This window comes from Oncorhynchus kisutch, linkage group LG13, assembly GCF_002021735.2.
Source record: "Oncorhynchus kisutch isolate 150728-3 linkage group LG13, Okis_V2, whole genome shotgun sequence".
NCBI lineage: Eukaryota > Metazoa > Chordata > Actinopteri > Salmoniformes > Salmonidae > Oncorhynchus > Oncorhynchus kisutch.
In genome coordinates this window covers 37,189,242-37,208,504 of record NC_034186.2, presented here as the reverse complement: position 1 = coordinate 37,208,504, position 19,263 = coordinate 37,189,242, and the positions used below count along the sequence as shown (strand labels likewise).

At 47.3% G+C, this 19,263-nt stretch overlaps 1 protein-coding gene across 2 annotated transcripts in view; it reads right to left on the bottom strand.

Annotated features, from left to right (window-relative positions):
• Positions 1-1,838: 1,838 nt before the first annotated feature.
• The window catches only part of midn (midnolin), a 32,014-nt gene continuing 14,589 nt past the window's right edge, over positions 1,839-19,263 (bottom strand). For both annotated transcript variants that reach the window (XM_031786163.1, XM_031786162.1), the window contains 4 exons: positions 17,935-18,483; positions 15,275-15,410; positions 14,591-14,920; positions 1,839-5,452 (listed from right to left, as the gene is read on the bottom strand). In XM_031786163.1, the coding sequence (XP_031642023.1) occupies positions 5,190-5,452; positions 14,591-14,920; positions 15,275-15,410; positions 17,935-18,483 (1,278 nt within the window). In that variant the 3' untranslated portion in view covers positions 1,839-5,189. The remainder of the gene's footprint in view (positions 5,453-14,590; positions 14,921-15,274; positions 15,411-17,934; positions 18,484-19,263) is intronic.

Here is a 19,263-nt window from a genome sequence, read left to right as displayed (position 1 = left end):
ACAGTTATTGTAACAGGCAAACCTCATTTCTTACACACCTGCACCAAGGGATGTCTGTCTGCTAGGGGTTTGATCTTTCCAATTCTACTCTACTGGATTACAATGTCGTCCGTACATTCTATTGTTTTCTGAGGAGTAACCAAATCAATAACTCCAGGGTACCCCAGGGTTCAATAATGTGTCTCCTTATATTTCTTCCCCAAATGGACTCGCATATCTATCATCGGAATAGTTACGTCCATGAATATGATAGAGGTTTCCCTCACAATATCTTCTAAGCTCTATCCCTGCTCTCAGCTAAAAGGTTCCATCGAGAGTTTAGTTCTGGGAACTGATTCCTAAATCGAATGGCAGAGTTTGATCAATGGCTAATCTTTAGTTTCATCGATATTCTGCCTTCGTGTGGGATTCCTTATTAAAGTGGCATGTCAAGCATTTATTTCCTGCTGTAGGCTGTGTATATGCTTGTGTAGAGAAGGGCAGCGAGTGGGAGGGTTTGATTAGCTGCATCTATCATCACAGGGAAAGAAAGGGGTGAGGAGTTTCACCTCTACAGTCCTACTCCATAGCTATCTTCCATAGCCAAGGTCTAAACAAGGCTATACATCTGCTGGCTGGAGGTTGGCACAGATGGTATTTATTGCATTCTAATCGGATAACAAAAGCACCACGTTCTGATACCACGTCAGAGATAAAAGTGTGTGGATCATCCAAGGCCTAAATACTACGAAAGGAAAGACCACATATTTGGTCGAAGTGGATCATTAGTGATTGCTAAAAGACTCAGAACTTCCTAGGAAAATACAGCACTTTACCACTTAATGCTAAAATGAAACAAATTGCTTCTTCCTCCTAAATGTTACCCTTATCTTCTTTTATGTACAGATGTAGGATCTTAATTTGATCACCCTTTAAAAATAAATTTGATATTTCAAAATTAAATTTCCCTTAGAAAAAAATTATCGCCCTGAGAAAAATGTCCATGAATTATAATCCACACAATATTTCACATTTCCTTTTGCTGCAGAATTATTTTCCTGCCGTAGCAAACTGGATCAAATTAAGATCCTACATCTGTAATCCACAAACTTTAGTAGCTCTAAATGATTCTCTTCCTTTATTTAGCAGACCTCGTTACAAGATCACTATAGCAACACACCACTTTCAAAACAGCTTTTCCACCCACAGCTTTGCTGCTTTCCCCTGTAAATAACATCCATCCAGGGAATGTGATGCAGCATTAGCCTGACACATTCTGAGCAGCAATGCCTTGACATACAGTAGCTTGGTCCTTTCAAGTGCAAGTCTTTCAGGCATTTCCTCATATCCAAGACATGCTGTTCTGTTCTGTTCTGAGCAGCATTCCTTCTCCAATCTGAGTGTGTGCTTCAGAACCTGACACTCTAACTGCAGGAATTAGAGAGCTAGCTCATTTCACATGAACTACTTGCTTACCAACTGCTCTGCACTACCATCTCTCTCTCCAATCTGTCACTTCGTTCTCTTTTCTCGACTTCCTCTCATCCTCCGCCCGGCTGGGGATAAGTGGGAGATCTCATCTGCCTTTTCTTGCTCTCTTCTATCATTCTCCCCGGTGGCAGAGTGAGCCAGCTGGTATACTAGCTCAAATCTTTGCCATTGTATATGATGGGTAAAGTAATACTTTATCAATGTACTTCCTAGCTCTTCTTCTTTTTCCTAATGTCACCCCTATCTGATTACCTTATGAAACAGACTTTCATATGAAACCCAACTCTTATTTCGGTACATTTCACTCAATACTCAAAATTCTATATTCTTCAATAGGGATTTGAACAACACCGACACAGACCATTGGGCGTACTCGTTTTGTTTTTTATTTATTACCTAAAAAAGAAAAATGTTCTATCACAAGTCACACTGAAATGTATTGCTTAAGAAAAAAATATATGTAGACATTTTTTAGTTTTTTAGGGGAAACATCATTCCCGTTATATTTCACCAAAAACAAAATAGGACATAGGCATTAGTCGTTTCTACGTCCCAACCACCTTCTCCCACTTAAAAAAATGCACAAAGAAATACAGAATTCACAGTTACCATTTTGGTTTCATAAATTAATACAGTCACACATGTGCTACACCGGTCTATAGCTAGAACATTGTAAATTGTATTCTTGACTCCTGTTATTATTTTTCAATGGTTGGCTACAAGAAAGAACAGGCAACTTAAATGATGTGATCAGAACTCCACCTACAAACTGTTTTGTAAATGCCCTCCCCACACCTCTTTTGTCCCATCATCTCATCCCATGTCATCATTTTATGTTTTTTTTGTTGTTTTTTTCACACATAAGTGAGGCACACACAGAGTATAGTTCATACATATATCAAAAATCTAATTCAATTTAGGGGGGGGGGGGGGGGGGGGTGAATTGTCCTTTGAAATGTCTTGTCCAAGGAGACAGGAAGTGCATGTCATGTGGTCTCACGTCCTCAGAAGACACCTGTCCAGTCAGAGTCAGGGCACTTTGTTGCCATAGTAGCACACTGCAGTCAAAACATCCACCTCAGGTACTTTGTTTTGTCAAATGTTGGTGGGCAGGATAGAGCGGGGTGTTCGGACAAAGAAGACAGACAAACATGGCAACACAATGGAGAGAAAATGGGAAGACCGATTGAGGAACAAACACAGATTACAAACACATCGATATTAATTCACTCAACGTGCTTACCCCTAAAAACTACAGCTCCCATGTGGTTACAGCCTTTTATATTCATTCATGAATTCATCAATGGAAATCATTTGTTCATCTTATATCTGACCCACACTGCAAGGGCAACGTTTTAAGGCACAGAAGCCTTGACATAATAGAGACTCCACCTGCTAAAAGCACAAACTAGAGATGCCCGAATCCTCAGTGACAATGGCGTCTTCACAAAACACAGGTAAAGAAACAAACACACATCCCCACTGTGTCCCCCAGTCCCCTCGTGTCTCGTTTAGTGAAAGGTAAGGCCACTGACAAAAAGACAAGGTTTACCAAACAGGTAATCTCCCACTGAAAACTCTGTGAGTGCAATCAAGGTAGGGTAGGGTCAGACATTGTGTTTTACATAGAAGTTTGGGTTCTGTGACGATGCGTACTCTGGTCCAATGGTTTTCCCTGTTAGTTAGTCCCAAACATGCACCTTGTTGAACACTATGTTATTGAGTTAGGCTGAGAGGACTAAGGGCTGGTTGCTGCCTGGGTCCTTGTCTCCATGTTGAGGAGAACGGTGTTGGTTGAACCAGCGTTTAGGGAGGAAAGTCAATTGCTCTTTGCTCATGATCATCACTGTCCAGGGAATGTTCAGTTCAGAGTGAGCAAGATATGAGTCCATTCTTACTTCACCTGCGTTGGTTTGCTTTGAGAATACTTGGAGCAGGACAGTGTTGCTGTTCTATGCAAATAATAACCTAACCAACAAAAGCGGCTAAGCATTATTTCTCCACAAATTCTCCAAAGCACCAGTTTCATGTATATATTTTTTCTTCCAACAATAAAAGGTCAGGATAATTCACACTTTTTGCATGCAAAGAAAAGTCACTTTTCCCCCGTCTATCAAAGTCCCATGTAGCAGCAAATCTCTTAGTAAGTCTGTTAATGGCCTAATCTGATATGTGAGGGAATCCATTGGTGGAGGCACTGGTTGATGAAACTGGAGACAGGTTCCCTGCTTGGGATTTCTTAGCTTTCTTCTACCTCTCTTTTCCATTACTAGAAAGTAGCTTGACATAATCAACATTTTCTAACAAACGCCTTGGTTAAAGTGGGATGTTGGTTCAAAAAGGAATACATGGGAAAGATATCTAGACGGTCTGAATGGCGAGAAACGGAGAGTATTCTCTGTACTGAACCTCCATTGTTTGAGTGACGAAAGGGGTGAATCAGCCATCTTCACTGTCACACACAAACACCCACACGCACACGCTTATAAACCCCTGCTAAATATCATACAAATGTGAGATCCCCACCTATATTTGAAATAGGGTTCAATGGGATTTTTATCCATTATTTGTTTGTGGCTATATGACCCTAAATGAGTGAATGAGCTGATGAATGATTGAATAAATATGTTTGTTAGCTATCAATTTAATGAATGGCTTGACCCAAGCCATACTTGGCTACTGTTTTTTGAAAACAGCAGATAAAAAGTGAAATAAAAATAGATTTGTTTCCATATACATTTTTTAATCATGATTTTAAAATCTTCTGAAGCACTCCATTAATATTTATTTCTTTGATTCATTAATTCATTCCTATTAATACCCTACTGTATGTTACTGAGGTTGCTGTTTATGTAATAGTCAAAACTTGAGTCAAAACCCCATTTCCAATGAGTCATTGCTCCTCATATCCCACTTCCTGCACACTCTGACCTGCTGTTCCAAAATCATGAAAAATGTGCAAATCAACGACTACTTTTAAAATTGTTTATGAAAACCTGAATGCTTTTTGAACAATGCTACATATTTGTTTAGAAAAAAATGAAATAATATTACGTTTCAAAATGGAAATAAAAAGATAACCCAATAGGTAAAAAGTCGACTCTGGTCGGTGAAGTGGAGACCTGGAATGCCCATTAGAGTAGTCCAGGGATGGCTCTGGGGCCAGGGGTTGTCTGTCTGTCTGTTTGTCCTGTGTGTAGTTACACCACGGCCCCAGCCACCGACAATCCTGCTCAGAAGTCCAGTGTGAATCTCTCTCCAGAGTTCTGCTTGTAAAACTAAAACAGAAAAACAGAAAAAAAGACCAAAACACCACCACCCCCATCCAAGTCTGCTATGCTCAGTTCAGTTTTAGTTGTTCCTCATAGGAAGTACATATTTTTGCAGTCCGTATGCATAACATAGTCTTGTAAGTCCATACATATCCGTTCCCAGTCCAAACGTCAAAAATCTTTTGTTGTTTTTGTTGTCTATTTCTAATGGTAGGAGGCTGTTGAGGACATGATAAGATGAAAGACAACAGGGAGCCTTTTGGTGTGACAGTTCGTTGTCCCAGCGAGAGAAGAGGATGACTAGGTTTCTTCCCTCTCTCTGTTTTTCATGCTCCACACTCGGCTCCAGCTTGTTTTCCATACCTCTGAAACCATCCCCAACTTCCTTAACCCGAGTCCTCTGCTGCCTCTTCATTATCCAGCCAACCAGCATCCTCGTCTTTGTCATTACGCCATGACGAACTCAGTCTTCATGTCGGCCTTGACGTCGGGCTTCCACACCGAGTCATCGAAGTCGAGGTCCATGGATCCCTCGCTGGACGTGCTGCTGTTGCTGTTGCTGCGTCCCGCCTTGCGGTTGGACAGCCAGTGGTAGGGCGCTCTGGAGTCCCGCCTCGCCTTCCGGCGCAGGCGCTTCTGCTGCATCAGGAGCTGTAGACGCTCCACCTTGCAGCGAGTCGCACGGTTCTCTGTCTGACGCACACGGTCACCTGGAGGGAGGAGGGGAAAACAGAAGGTCAAAAAAATTTCATACACCCTGCTTTGCAAGACGTACAGAGCACAGTCCAACAGAGCACAGTTCAACAGAGCACAGTCCAACAGAGCACAGTTCAACAGAGCACAGTTCAACAGAGCACAGTTCAACAGAGCACAGTCCAACAGAGCACAGTTCAACAGAGCACAGTTCAACAGAGCACAGTTCAACAGAGCACAGTTCAACAGAGCACAGTTCAACAGAGCACAGTCCAACAGAGCACAGTTCAACAGAGCACAGTTCAACAGAGCACAGTTCAACAGAGCACAGTTCAACAGAGCACAGTTCAACAGAGCACAGTTCAACAGAGCAAAGTCCAACAAATAAAAAAAGAATAAAACATATGTAGGTTCTTAGAGGAGAATGTATTTTTGAGGGAACAGAGTGTTGTGTTCAGTGTGCGTTCAGTGTGTGTTCAGTGTGTGTTCAGTGTTATCTAAGGCCAGGAAGAGGACAAAAAAACATAGGCTGGTTTGGTAATGATGCTGGGGTGCAGACAGAGAGAGAGAAACAGACATGCTTCTGTGATCATTCTGTAGGCTCTGAGACACACAGACACAGACACAGACACAGACACAGACACACACAGACACAGACACGCACACACACACTTTTGTTAGTGTCTGGGGTGTGTAATGAAATGCCCCACTGTGAAATATTAGCCATGTGTCCTTCTTCTCAAACCCTTATCACTGTTTGGGAGAACTGAGACAGTCTCCCTGAGATTGCACAATCACCGAGAGAACACACACTCACTACTGCACGTACCCTCTAATTTCTTCCTATCATATGCAGTCACATAACTACGGCTGGCATCCCAAATGAGTGTCTTTGTCAGAGCTGTTCAACTAAGTGCATTTCTGGCTGTTGATGTGCCTATAGCAGAGGCTGATCTCTAGGGAAAGGCCTTCGGTTCCATTGTGAATGCCTGCACACACCACCCAACTCAGCCTTCATTTAATTTAGAAATACATTCAGGAGCTGGAGAGGAAGGGACGGCAACCACAATCAATTAGCTAGCTCCATTAGTATCTGTCTCAGAATGAAATAATTAAATAATGGTCTAGAATGTCAATAACCCAAAGCACAGCCCATCTCTCCCTCTTTCTCGAAAACATACACACACACACACGGACAAACACACAAAACGCATGTGCACACATGCAAGGACACCCTCGACCACACACAGGCACACACACTTACACACCTCGCACACCAAACACACAAGCACGTACACACTGACACACAAACACACACGGCAGCCGCAGCAGAAGCAGTAGCTTTAAACATGGATCGATGGCAAATGAAAAAGACCTATTGATTAAACTTTAGCTTCAGTGCAGCCATCCATCTCCAGCCGAGGACACTGCTATTGGCTTTCAATAGAAAATGCAAGCGAATGGAAATGGTAAGCGAAGAGAGCCTGGGATTTTTTCTTTTTCCCCCCTCTACTCCTTCTTTATGACTGCAGTTTCCTGCTTCCAGCTCATTGACCCAGCATTCCCCCCCCCCCCCCCCCCCAGCTCATTGACCCAGCACCCCCCCCCCCCCCACCCCCTGTCCCCAGAGAGGGCTAGGTGGGGTGGAGGGGAGGGGAGGGGAGGGGCGCGGGCTGTGGAATTTCGCCCTACGGGTGATGGGGAAGGGAATGGGGTAGGTGGATGTTTTTTTCAAATCGATTGTGCCTTCCCTCCTCCTCCTCCTCCTCCTCCTCGTCCCCCATCGGAATGAATTCCAGACTCTGTGTGGGCTTAATTTACCTCTTCCCTTCATTTGCTTATCGGATTGAGCAGAGTGATTCTCTGGCTATAAATATTCACTAGTCCTGGCAGTGCATACTAACTAACTGCATTAAACAGAACAAGGACTGGGCTATTCAGCACATGTTATTCAATGTTTTCCACACTAGATAAGAGTGTCGTATACCATAGGACTATATCTCCTGCCTGGTGCATAAGGGTAACAAGGGGGTTCTTGTGCATTAGGGGCATTGTTCAGCTGCCTGCATGCAACGGCTATACATTCTGCCAGGGGCTTTGTTCCCCCTGCGCGCCCCCCTCCTCTCCCCTCCTGTCGTCTCTTACACAGGAAAGAAACCCCTCTATGTTCGCTCTCTCTCTTTCTATGAGAGAAAGGGGATTTCTCTCTCCTTCCGCTGCCCTTTATGTATCTCTCTCTGCCTCTCTCTCTCTCGCTCTACATCTCTCTGCCTCTCTCTCTAGTCTAAAGCCACAGACAAGCGTGGGGTTGTCTCAAACAAGCGTGGGGTTGTCTCCTGCACCTAAAAGCTGGTCAGGCGGGGGTCACACAGCTCAAGCCCTGCTGAATGAGGAAGGACTGGAGCCTGGGGCATGGCCTCATTATAGGACACACACACAAACAAATACACACACACACACACACACAAACACAGTCAGACCCGCATTCCCTACAATGTGCCCATGCAGTTACACAAACTCCGGAGGTTCTTTACAAGTCATCAGACACACAACCTCTCTGTCTCCACACTTTAATACTGTGTAAAGACTACAGCCATTTTCCCTGCTTTTAAATGTCAAGTATATGTGAGTTTGGCTGCCGCATGCACTGACTTTAACCCAGTCTCACACACACGTTAACACACAGACACTCGCGCTGGGCAGTGTGGTGTGGGGTCCTGAATGCATTCCCGGTGCAGCCATTCGTCCGGCCTTTGGCTTGGCTGGACCCCTGGGAATATTTTTGAGGAAGGACCAAACCTGTGTGTGTGTGTGTGTGTGTGTGTGTGTGTGTGTGTGTGTGTGTGTGTGTGTGTGTGTGTGCGTGTGTGTGTGTGTGTGTGTGTGTGTGTGTGTGTGTGTGTGTGTGTGTGTGTGTGTGTGTGTGTGTGTGTGTGTGTTTGGCTAGTCATTAACCACACAACACCACTATTATTAGAGCATACACACACACGCACACACGTGCACACCGGCCTGCTTGTATAGATGCTGGAGCTGACGTGAGCAGTAGAACTGGAGGGAGACCAGACCACTTTGACTGACCCAAACTTGACTATGTACAGACTCAGTGAGCATAGCCTTGCTATTGAGAAAGACTGCCGTAGGCAGATCTGGCTCTCAAGAGAAGACAGGCTATGTGCACACTGCCCACAAAATGAGGTGGAAACTGAGCTGCACTTCCTAACCTCCTGCCAAATGTATGACCATATTAGAGACACATATTTCCCTCAGATTACACAGATCCACCAAAAAATCCCAATATTGATTCAAACCCAATATTGATAAACTCCCACATCTACTGGGTGAAATACCACAATGTGGCATCACAGCAGCAAGATTTGTGACCAGTGAAGAACAAACACCATTATAAATACAACCCATATTTATGTTAATTTTCCCTTTTGTACTTTAACTATTTGCACATCGTTACAACACTGTATGTAGACATAATATGACGTTTGAAATGTCTTTTTAATGTTTTGGAACTTTTGTGAGTGTAATGTTTACTGTTCATTTTATTGTTTATTTCACTTTTGTTTATTATCTACTTCACTTGCTTTGGCAATGTTAACATATATTGCCGATGCCAATTGAAATTGAATGGAGTTGAATTGATAGAAAGATAGAGGTGGATGGGAGGAAGGAAACAAGGACAAACACACCAGCAGGGAGAATCACATCTTCGTTCCTGTTTCTCTGTGACCTAACACTGCTCTCTGACGCACTATGCACAGAGAAAGAAGGAAGTAACAGCACATATTTTCTTGGGAATCACCAGAAGCAAATATTAGGTAAGGGACAGGTCAGGGGCAGAGAGAACAAGGAATACACAACAGAGGGCAGTCCCTCCCTCTCTTTCTCCCTCCCTCCCTCTCTTTCTTCCTCCCTCCCTCCCTCCCTCCCTCCCTCCCTCCCTCCCTCCCTCCCTCTTTCCATGTACTCTCTCTCCCTCTCTGGTCACGCAACCCTCCTGTACCCTGTGCTGCTCCTCCATCAGCACTTTATTGTCTGTACCCGTCCTCCCCTGGAGCGGAGCTGTGGGTATGTGTCCTCAGTAGACACTCAGGGCTTTCACAGGCCCAGTTAAAGCCTACAGAGACTAAAGGCATTGACAGGAGTAAACCATAGACACAGAGCCGTAGCTGACTGAGCCATGAGGACAAAACCCTCTCCAACTCCCCCCCTGCTGTGCAGCTGCTCAGGGCAGACCAATGAGAACCACGTACACCTGGCCCCACACTCCTCCCTTTACCATCCATCCCTCTCTCTCTACCTCCCCCACCCCCCTCTCACTCTCTCTCTCTCTGTACCTTCTCCTGTCCTCTCATCTCACCCTGTGTGGACCAACCCCATGAAACCAGAGGGAGGGGTGTGAGGTTGTTGGCGTGTGTGTATAGGGTGAGCATATGGAGATTACTCCAAAAACCCATGTGGAATCCCTGAACTCCACCCAGCAGAAAAACAACCGGAGAGGCTCCCCCTACCCCTCACCCTCCACTGTGCCAGAAAATGACTGTAAACACCCCACTAACACACAAGCTATTTTACATACAGTACTGCATGCAGGTTGGACGTGGGGTAGTATTTCAGCTGGACTTAGTAGCCACTGACCACCATGTTGCAAGGCAGAGAGACGAGAGGGGGAGAGAGAAAGAGGCTGATCTATGAATAATCAATGACATTCTAGAGCCTGGCCAAAGAGGGAGGGAACGAGGGCGGCAGAGAAGGAGGAGGGGCTGCGTAGGAAGGATGCAGAAGAGATTAAAGGAGCATCTCCTCTATTGATCCCTTAAAGATTCCGCTTCATTAACAGTTGTCCAAGTGTTGTTGTTTGTTGTTGTTTGTTTGTTTGCCTTGATAATTCTTGTGATCTCACAGAAGGAGAACTGTGTTTTCTGAGCATCAGGGGATCAGGCGGAGTGGGTGAGGGCTCAAACTACAGTGAAAACAACCTGGGTTTAATTACAGGAAAACCGTGCTTTTTAAGGTCTTCCAGTACATCCCACCGAAATCGGCAGTAGCTGAAGGGGGCTTGATACTTGTCCTCCATTTGTATGCAGTGGAATGGAGCCCCACCTATTCCAGAGACAATCAAACGTAATTTTACGTAACACTGAAAAAAACACTGTGTTCATACAGGTCTACTTCTCTGAGTAAAGCATGACACAGAGCCAACCCCCTGAGGCCTTGCAGTTTCCCCGTGCTCCACTACTCTCCTAATCCCTGTGGCATCCATAAATCACTGCAGCTACAGGCCCATCATCCAACACAGCCACATGTCATTCCTGGTTGGCCTGGGCCCTGGGCCAGCAGCAGAGCAGAGAACAGCCCAGAGGGTAAACACAGGCCTGGGAAACATAGACAGCACACACAGCCCTGCCTTTGTCCTGCCATCCATCCTAACCATCTGGAGCCCAGGGAAGAAGACAGAGAGAGAGGAGAGGTAGAAAGGCAACCCAATGGAAAAGAAGGGGCCAAACTGAAGGAGTCAGACCAGTCAAAGGGAGCGAACGAACATCCCCGTTTTGACAGGCGTTGAAAGGGCATCGACAACCCTGCAGGGGAATGAGGTCTTAAATGACTTTTAGACGCAATTTACATTTTCTCTTCTCCCCCCCCGCTCTCTCTTGTCATTCGACAATGAAAGGGCACCTGACACGGTTGGTTGGCTGTCGTTGCTATAGGTCGAGACAGATAGGCTGGGGGTTAGATGGCTCGGTTACTGCTGCTCAGCAGTGTGTGTGTCATTGGCCGCCGGGTGGCTGCTTACATGCTTGCTGACAGGCGGGTGATAAATTATGTACAGTGGCCTGCTGTCCTGGCCTGTTGTCCTAGCCTGGTGTCCTAGCCTGTTGTCCTAGCCTGGTGTCCTAGCCTGGTGTCCTAGCCTGGTGTCCTAGCCTGTTGTCCTAGCCTGGTGTCCTAGCCTGGTGTCCTAGCCTTAGTGGGTTAACCACGCTGAAGCACGACAGACAGGGAGAGCAGGGTGAGGGCTCAGGACACCTGTCAGACTGAATCTGACACACACAGGTCAGAAATGAGGAGAAGAGACATAGTCCAGAGACGAAGTGAGGACTGAGACAGAGGTTAAAGAGAAGGGGAGGACCATATGAAGGGCTACCACATTAGAACAGAGTTGGGTGTTCAGAATTAGCCATGTTGACAACTCTAACGTGAGGCAGAGTGTTAACATTTTAACAGAAATTAGTCTTCCAGTAGAATGCACCCACCGCAAAGGTAATTCGCTCTGGGCTGGATTAAACAAGCTGGGAGAGGAATTTAGCCATTCCCACCCAATCCAGCTTTCTCTCTCTCTCTCTCTCTCTCTCTCTCTCTCCTCTCTCTCTCTCTCTCTCTGTGCACACACCGCTCCACCCTGCCTCCCGCAGCCAGAGCCTGAACTAGACTAACCTGACCTGACAGATACTGAGTAGATTGGTGGGAGGAAGAGACAGGAGGGGGAAGAAAGTATATCTACCCCTCCTTTCCTTCTTTCGGGACTCATTTTGTTCATTTTTGTCCTCTCTGTTGAACCAAGCAGCTGCAGTGGGAGTGGGTCTTAAAGCTAGGTCTAATCCTAAGGCATGGAGAGCTCTCTCACTCCCTCTTTTCCTCACAATTTTTCTCTTTCCTTCTCTCCTTCTCACTCGCTCAGCCCTACAATGGCGCAGCCTGGTTCCCTGGGGAAGGGGGGGGGGGGGTCCCACTGAGCAAAGGAATTCAGCTAACAATTAGCCTAACACCCCCTTCTTAAGCCCTGCCCTCAGACAAAAAGGCATTGGCCCCTGGGCCTAACAAAGCTCTGCACTCAGCAGTCACCACCACAACCAGCCACGCTGCCACATCACAACCAAAACCAAACTAATCTAGCTAGCTCACTCGGCTGACTTGTCCTGCTATCTCCGATGGCTCGAAGCTCTTTCTTCACCGCCGCCTCCTACCTTCTCCTCCCCTCTCTCCACATGAACTTGCAGTGGAAAGGGTAAAGGCTCTCCGGAGATAGCAGCGCTATGTGACATTTTCATGAGGCTGTCTCAACCTGAGGTAATGTAACACAGACAGCAGACTGGGAAGGCACTAAGCAGTAAGCATAGGTTATTCCTGTAGGCCAATGGAAGCGGGTTTCTGCGAAGAGTTAAGCTGTCAAGTCATTCACCAGGTGTCGGCTGATAAGAACGTCGTCTCAGGGTTTTACCGGAACACTTAGTCACCTGCCTTCTGAAATGTTCCTTGCCAAGCATTCCACAGTCACACAGCCAGCCAACCAGACAGACAGCTTCCGTCCATACAGAAAAGCCCCAACTCATTAATTGGTAAGGAAGTTCGGCCGGTTGCCGGTCTGACTCGAAAGGCATTTCTTTTGCCTGTCTGTTTTTCCAGTGACGGCACAAATGAATCTGTGGGCAGTTAGCAGACGGCCGGATATAAAAACAATGTTATGAATGGAGGCTTAGTGTGTATGTTGTTTTTTCATCCTCCCGCTGTGTTCCAAACACAATGCACATTCTTTCAGCGCTCACATTTCTGTATAAATCTATCTATTTAAAGTCTGAGTGGACACAGGCGACCATTGATGGTGAGCAGGCTTGGAAGAGACCAGAGAGAGATGGCTTTTACAGATGAGGCTAGTTTTGGACAGCGACGGAGGAAGCAGTGGGACGGTCCATTGACGGGAGAGACGGGGGGAGAATGGGACAAAGAAAGAGAGAATTAAAGCAGGGGATGACGGCTGAGTGGAGGAATGGGAGGAACGAGGGAAAGGGGCTTCCTGGGTTAAGAAAATAAGCTCTTATTATTTCAACTGTGTAGAACTTATTTTAAAAGGGCTCACTGGATACTGTAGAGTCCCCTGGACGTTGGGTGAACTTTTGGTCCATGCTTCGATGAAGTGCTCCATTCTATCGCAATGCCAAGTGACAATACATGTGCTGATATCAGCCTTTGTCTACCATGGACAATGGAATTCATGTTTTTATTTCAAACAAAGAGTCCACATAAAACTTTAATCAGGGCCATTCAGAGATCCTCCCCCACTATCCAGCTCTATTCAACATGCAACAAGAGCAGCTCATGGAAGAAAAGTTCAATTTCCTCCTGGCAAGGTTTAAAAAAGCAGAGTGGGGACAATGTGTTTCCGCACAACGACTACCTGACACACGCCTGTAAATGTTACCTGTGGTGGGTATCTGTCCTAGCCTCTGTGTGGATGGGCAGTAATCCCTAGTCCAGCCATCCGAGGGGTAAACCTATCCCCTCAGCACAGAGACAAAGACAAAGACAGGTCTACTTCTGCTGCTGCTGCTGCTGCCTGACAATCTGAGCCTTATGGAATAAGGCTAAAGCAGAGCTGCTGCATTCCCATGGAGGGCCCGAATTCTCCCTCTCCTCCCCCCCATACTCCTCTCCTCCACCCTTCCAACCCCCACAAGAACCTCTCTGCCAACCTCTGTATTCCCTTTCTTTCTCTTTCCTTTTGAGCAAGGATATTGTCTTTTCGAGTCCGGCAATAAATGTGGGGATAATAAGTATTTTATTTATTTTTTACCTTTATTTAACTGGGCAAGTCAGTTACGAACAAATTCTTATTTACAATGGCGGCCTACCAGGAAACTGTGGGTTAACTGCTTGTTCAGGGGCAGAACGACAGATTTATACCTTGTCAGCTCGGGGATTCAATCTAACAACCTTTCGGTTACTGGCCCAACGCTCTAACCACTAGGCTACCTGCCGTCCCAAACAGTATTTGTTAAACAGTTAAACAGTATTTGAATAGAAACACAAAGTTGCTGATGAATCCTCTTCTGGGCTCTACAATAGACCAGCGGCTCATCTAAATTCAAGCTCTTGACGACAGTCGTTTCAATCACTCTCATCCACAACAACAACAACTGCAGTAACATCTGTTGCTCTGCTGCACGGGGGCTCAAATACAGTGAAGGGCCTTGTGTGTGTGTGTGTGTGTGTGTGTGTGTGTGTGTGTGTGTGTGTGTGTGTGTGTGTGTGTGTGTGTGTGTGTGTGTGTGTGTGTGTGTGTGTGTGTGTGTGTGTGTGTGTGTGTGTGCGTGCCTGGGTGTGTGTGCGTGCGTGTGTGCGAGTGAGTGGATATCACTACTCACCAGGGGGCTTGCACATGCGGATCTGGCTCTGACACTGCACCAGCGGGTGGAGGGGGGGTGAGATGGGGCTGCTGGCAGGCACCGAGGTAGCTTTGGCAGAGATGCCGGCAATGCCAGTGGTGGTGGCTGGGGGTGAGGGAGGGGGTGAAGGCGATGGGGAGGCAGGCGAGGGCGAGCCACACTGCGTCTGGTAGCGGAGCTGGGTGAGGGAGGGGGGCACGCCCTGGTAGTGGCGCGTGGCACTCAGGAGGTCATTGAGGATCTGCAGGATGGTGCCGATGTCTCGCCTGGGCCGCCCGGTGCCATCCTGACAGTTAGGATGCAAAGTGCCTAAGGGAGGGAAGGAGGGAGGGGAGCGGAGAGAGAGAGAGAGAGAGAGAGAGAGAGAGAGAGAGAGAGAGAGAGAGAGAGAGACAGACAGACAGACAGACAGACAGACAGACAGACAGACAGACAGACAGACAGACAGACAGACAGACAGACAGACAGACAGACAGACAGACAGAGAGAGAGAGAGAGACAGAGAGAGTGTTACAACACCCCTCAGCTCCAGTCTAACCACATGTCACATCCCCAGACCAAGCCCAGTAAGACACAGTAGTATTCTGCGCCACTGAGAGTGCTAAGCCATAGTCTGAGAGTTAGTGCCATAGTCTTAGTGTAATGCTATTAGGCCTCACTCACCTGAAAAAGTCCCTGAGAAGACCCCAGGAGCGTGGTTGACGAAGCTTTCGATAATGGCACCTGGTTTGCGGGAGGAGGAAGAGGAGCGTGCTGAAGCGCTGGTGCCGTTACTGGGGCTCTTAGCACTGCAGTTCGCCTGTGGAGGAGAGGAGACAGTCAAACACTAGAGACAAACCTTCAACACACCAACACTTTGCCTTCAGTGAGTGGTAATAAATATAAATCCACTCGACAGCAATTGTGATTAGTTCAATTATGACCATAAGATGTATGTATGTAATACGGGGTCATATCAAACATGCTACTGAAATAGAAAAGTTTATCACAGTTTATGTTATTGAGATGATGAGGCAGTGACTTGAAACTCGTAACAGCCATGTCGTGACAACCATGTCGTGACAACCATGTCGTGGCAGCCATGTCGTGACATGGACCCTAATATTAACCATGTTGGTCCACGTATAGGGACACATTATGCGCTGAATAAACCTGAGCTGTGTCCTGAGAGCTCCTGTTACTGTCCCTGACATCAGACCCCGTCCCTGATCTTTTTATTTGCCCTTTCTCTGCTCTGTGAACTGTGAAAGTAAAACTGTGAAAGTGAAAGTCTAACCCACAGGAGGAGGAGGAGGAAGAGCTAAGAGGGAGAGGAAGGGAGACGTTTCAGAGTGAAGAAGAAAAATGACCGTTTCCTCCAGGCTGTTCTATGTGGCCTCTCAAACTAAACTACACTAACCCACATCTGGTTTTGTTTCTGAAAACTTACAGAGTTGAAATCGGCAAAGAAAAAAAAACTAGTTGGTGGAAATCAACTGCCATTAAAAGACAGATAGATAGCCTAGCTCCAGGCTGCCATTAACAGACAGATAGATAGCCTAGCTCCAGGCTGCCATTAACAGACAGACAGATAGCCTAGCTCCAGGCTGCCAATAAAAGACAGATAGATAGCCTAGCTCCAGGCTGCCATTAACAGACAGATAGCTAGCCTAGCTCCAGGCTGCCATTAACAGACAGATAGCTAGCCTAGCTCCAGGCTGCCATTAACAGACAGATGGATAGCCTAGCTCCAGGCTGCCATTAACAGACAGATAGATAGCCTAGCTCCAGGCTGCCATTAACAGACAGATAGATAGCCTAGCTCCAGGCTGCCATTAACAGACAGATAGATAGCCTAGCTCCAGGCTGCCATTAACAGACAGATAGATAGCCTAGCTCCAGGCTGCCATTAACAGACAGATAGCTAGCCTAGCTCCAGGCTGCCATTAACAGACAGATAGCTAGCCTAGCTCCAGGCTGCCATTAACAGACAGATATCCTAGCTCCAGGCTGCCATTAACAGACAGATAGATAGCCTAGCTCCAGGCTGCCATTAACATACAGATAGATAGCCTAGCTCCAGGCAGCCATTAACAGACAGATGGATAGCCTAGCTCCAGGCTGCCATTAACAGACAGATAGATAGCCTAGCTCCAGGCTGCCATTAAAAGACAGATAGATAGCCTAGCTCCAGGCAGCCATTAACAGACAGATGGATAGCCTAGCTCCAGGCTGCCATTAACAGACAGGTAGATAGCCTAGCTCCAGGCTGCCATTAACAGACAGATAGCTAGCCTAGCTCCAGGCTGCCATTAACAGACAGATAGATAGCCTAGCTCCAGGCTGCCATTAACAGACAGACAGATAGCCTAGCTCCAGGCTGCCAATAAAAGACAGATAGATAGCCTAGCTCCAGGCTGCCATTAACAGACAGATAGCTAGCCTAGCTCCAGGCTGCCATTAACAGACAGATAGCTAGCCTAGCTCCAGGCTGCCATTAACAGACAGATAGCCTAGCTCCAGGCTGCCATTAACAGACAGATAGATAGCCTAGCTCCAGGCTGCCATTAACATACAGATAGATAGCCTAGCTCCAGCCAGCCATTAACAGACAGATGGATAGCCTAGCTCCAGGCTGCCATTAACAGACAGATAGATAGCCTAGCTCCAGGCTGCCATTAAAAGACAGATAGATAGCCAAGCTCCGGGCTACCATTAAAAGACAGATAGATAGCCTAGATCCAGGCTGCCATTAACAGACAGATGGATAGCCTAGCTCCAGGCTGCCATTAAAAGACAGATAGATAGCCTAGATCCAGGCTGCCATTAAAAGACAGATAGATAGCCTAGCTCCAGGCTGCCATTAAAAGACAGATGGATAGCCTAGCTCCCGGCTGCCATTAAAAGACAGATAGATAGCCTAGCTCCAGGCTGCCATTAAAAGACAGATGGATAGCCTAGCTCCCGGCTGCCATTAAAAGACAGATAGATAGCCTAGCTCCAGGATGCCATTAAAAGACAGATAGATAGCCTAGCTCCAGGCTGCCATTAACAGACAGATAGATAGCCTAGATCCAGGGTGCCATTAAAAGACAGATAGATAGCCTAGCTCAAGGCTGCAGTGAGAGAGGCCTGCTTACCAGCGAGGGGGCTGATGATCAACAAGACAACAACCTACGCAGACTAACTCATTAACTCCTTTCTCTCTCTTCCTTCAATCTCTATCTTTCATCCTTTCATCTTTCCTGCTGTGTTCTGGCCCTCCTTTGTGTAACCGTGGTACGCTGTGAGTAATACAGCATTAAGAAAGCAGTGGTAGGTTGATTGGTAGGTAAGGGTCTTACCTCAGGGCAGGGGACTGCAGTGGGGGTGCTTTGGGGGACGGAGCCAGGGCTGGGGCTGGGTCGGCCCGGGAAGGGCTGGTGGGAGCGACTAAACATACTGCCGGGCAGCTGGGAGGGACGAGGAGCAGGAGGGGTGTTGCAGTGACTTGAAGAGAGGGAAGAGGAGGAGGGGTACATGGGAGGAGAGGGCTGGTGTGAGGGGGCAGGGGCGAAGGCTGCTGAGCTGGTGGAGGGCGGTGGCACTGGATGGGGCCGGGACAGGTGGGGGTGAGGATGGGAGTGGGATTGGGGGTGGGGATGTGGATGGGGGTGAGGGTGGTGGTGGTGCGGGGTGGGGACGCGGGGGTGATGCCCGCTGGTGGACCCTCCAGATGCTCCTGTGGACTGTCCCATGGTGCCCTCTGCGCCCCCACGGGCAATGAGGTGCCTGTGCTGTAACTGCTGCCCTCCAGACTGCTGGGCTGCCAACTGCAGCTGAACGAACATCATGTGATCACCCACTCGCAGCGCCAGGGTCAGAGGAGAGCGGCCAGACAGGAAGTCACTGACCTGGAGACAGGAAGAAGAGAAGAGAGTTGAGTCACCTAGTTCATAAACAACAAAAACATTATACATCGAATGCTAATGCAACATACAGTACATTAATGCATACTAACTAAATATATAACAGTATACTACATATAGGTACATGTGCACACTAACTGACAAAAGAGAAGGTCTGTTAGCTCTTTATCATTTTTTTCGAGGCTTGGGGCTTTGTTAATGAGTTTAACAAAAGCACATGTATGGATATGTGAACAGAGAGACATAACAGTACATTGAGCTGCATTGAATTCCCCCTCAGAGAGGCTGGTGAAGCAGATACAACACACTATCCCATCCTGTAATTAATCACTGCCCTGAACACTGAAACACTGGGCTATTTACATTTGCTGGGTGGATGAAGGGAGCCTTTGGAAAACACACACGGACGGACGGACGCAGACACACACGGACGCAGACACACACACACGCATGCCCCCCCCCCCCCCCAACACACACACTCTGTCCCTCCCACACGCTCCTGTTCCAACTATCCCTATAATCCAGAGTCTGAACATCGTTACCATTCACCAGACACACAAAGGCCACCCTTCCGTCTGGCCCCGGGCCTGAAAATTCAGACCTTCGATAGAGGAAGTCAGACACACCCGCCCCGCAGCTCATAATACCCGATTGTTCGGGGGTCCACGGCGGATCTGGAAGGGCTGCCCATCTAAGGAGCGCCGAGAACGGGCCCCGGAGCATGGAGGCACTGACCCACTCACTCCAGGACACACACCACAGAGA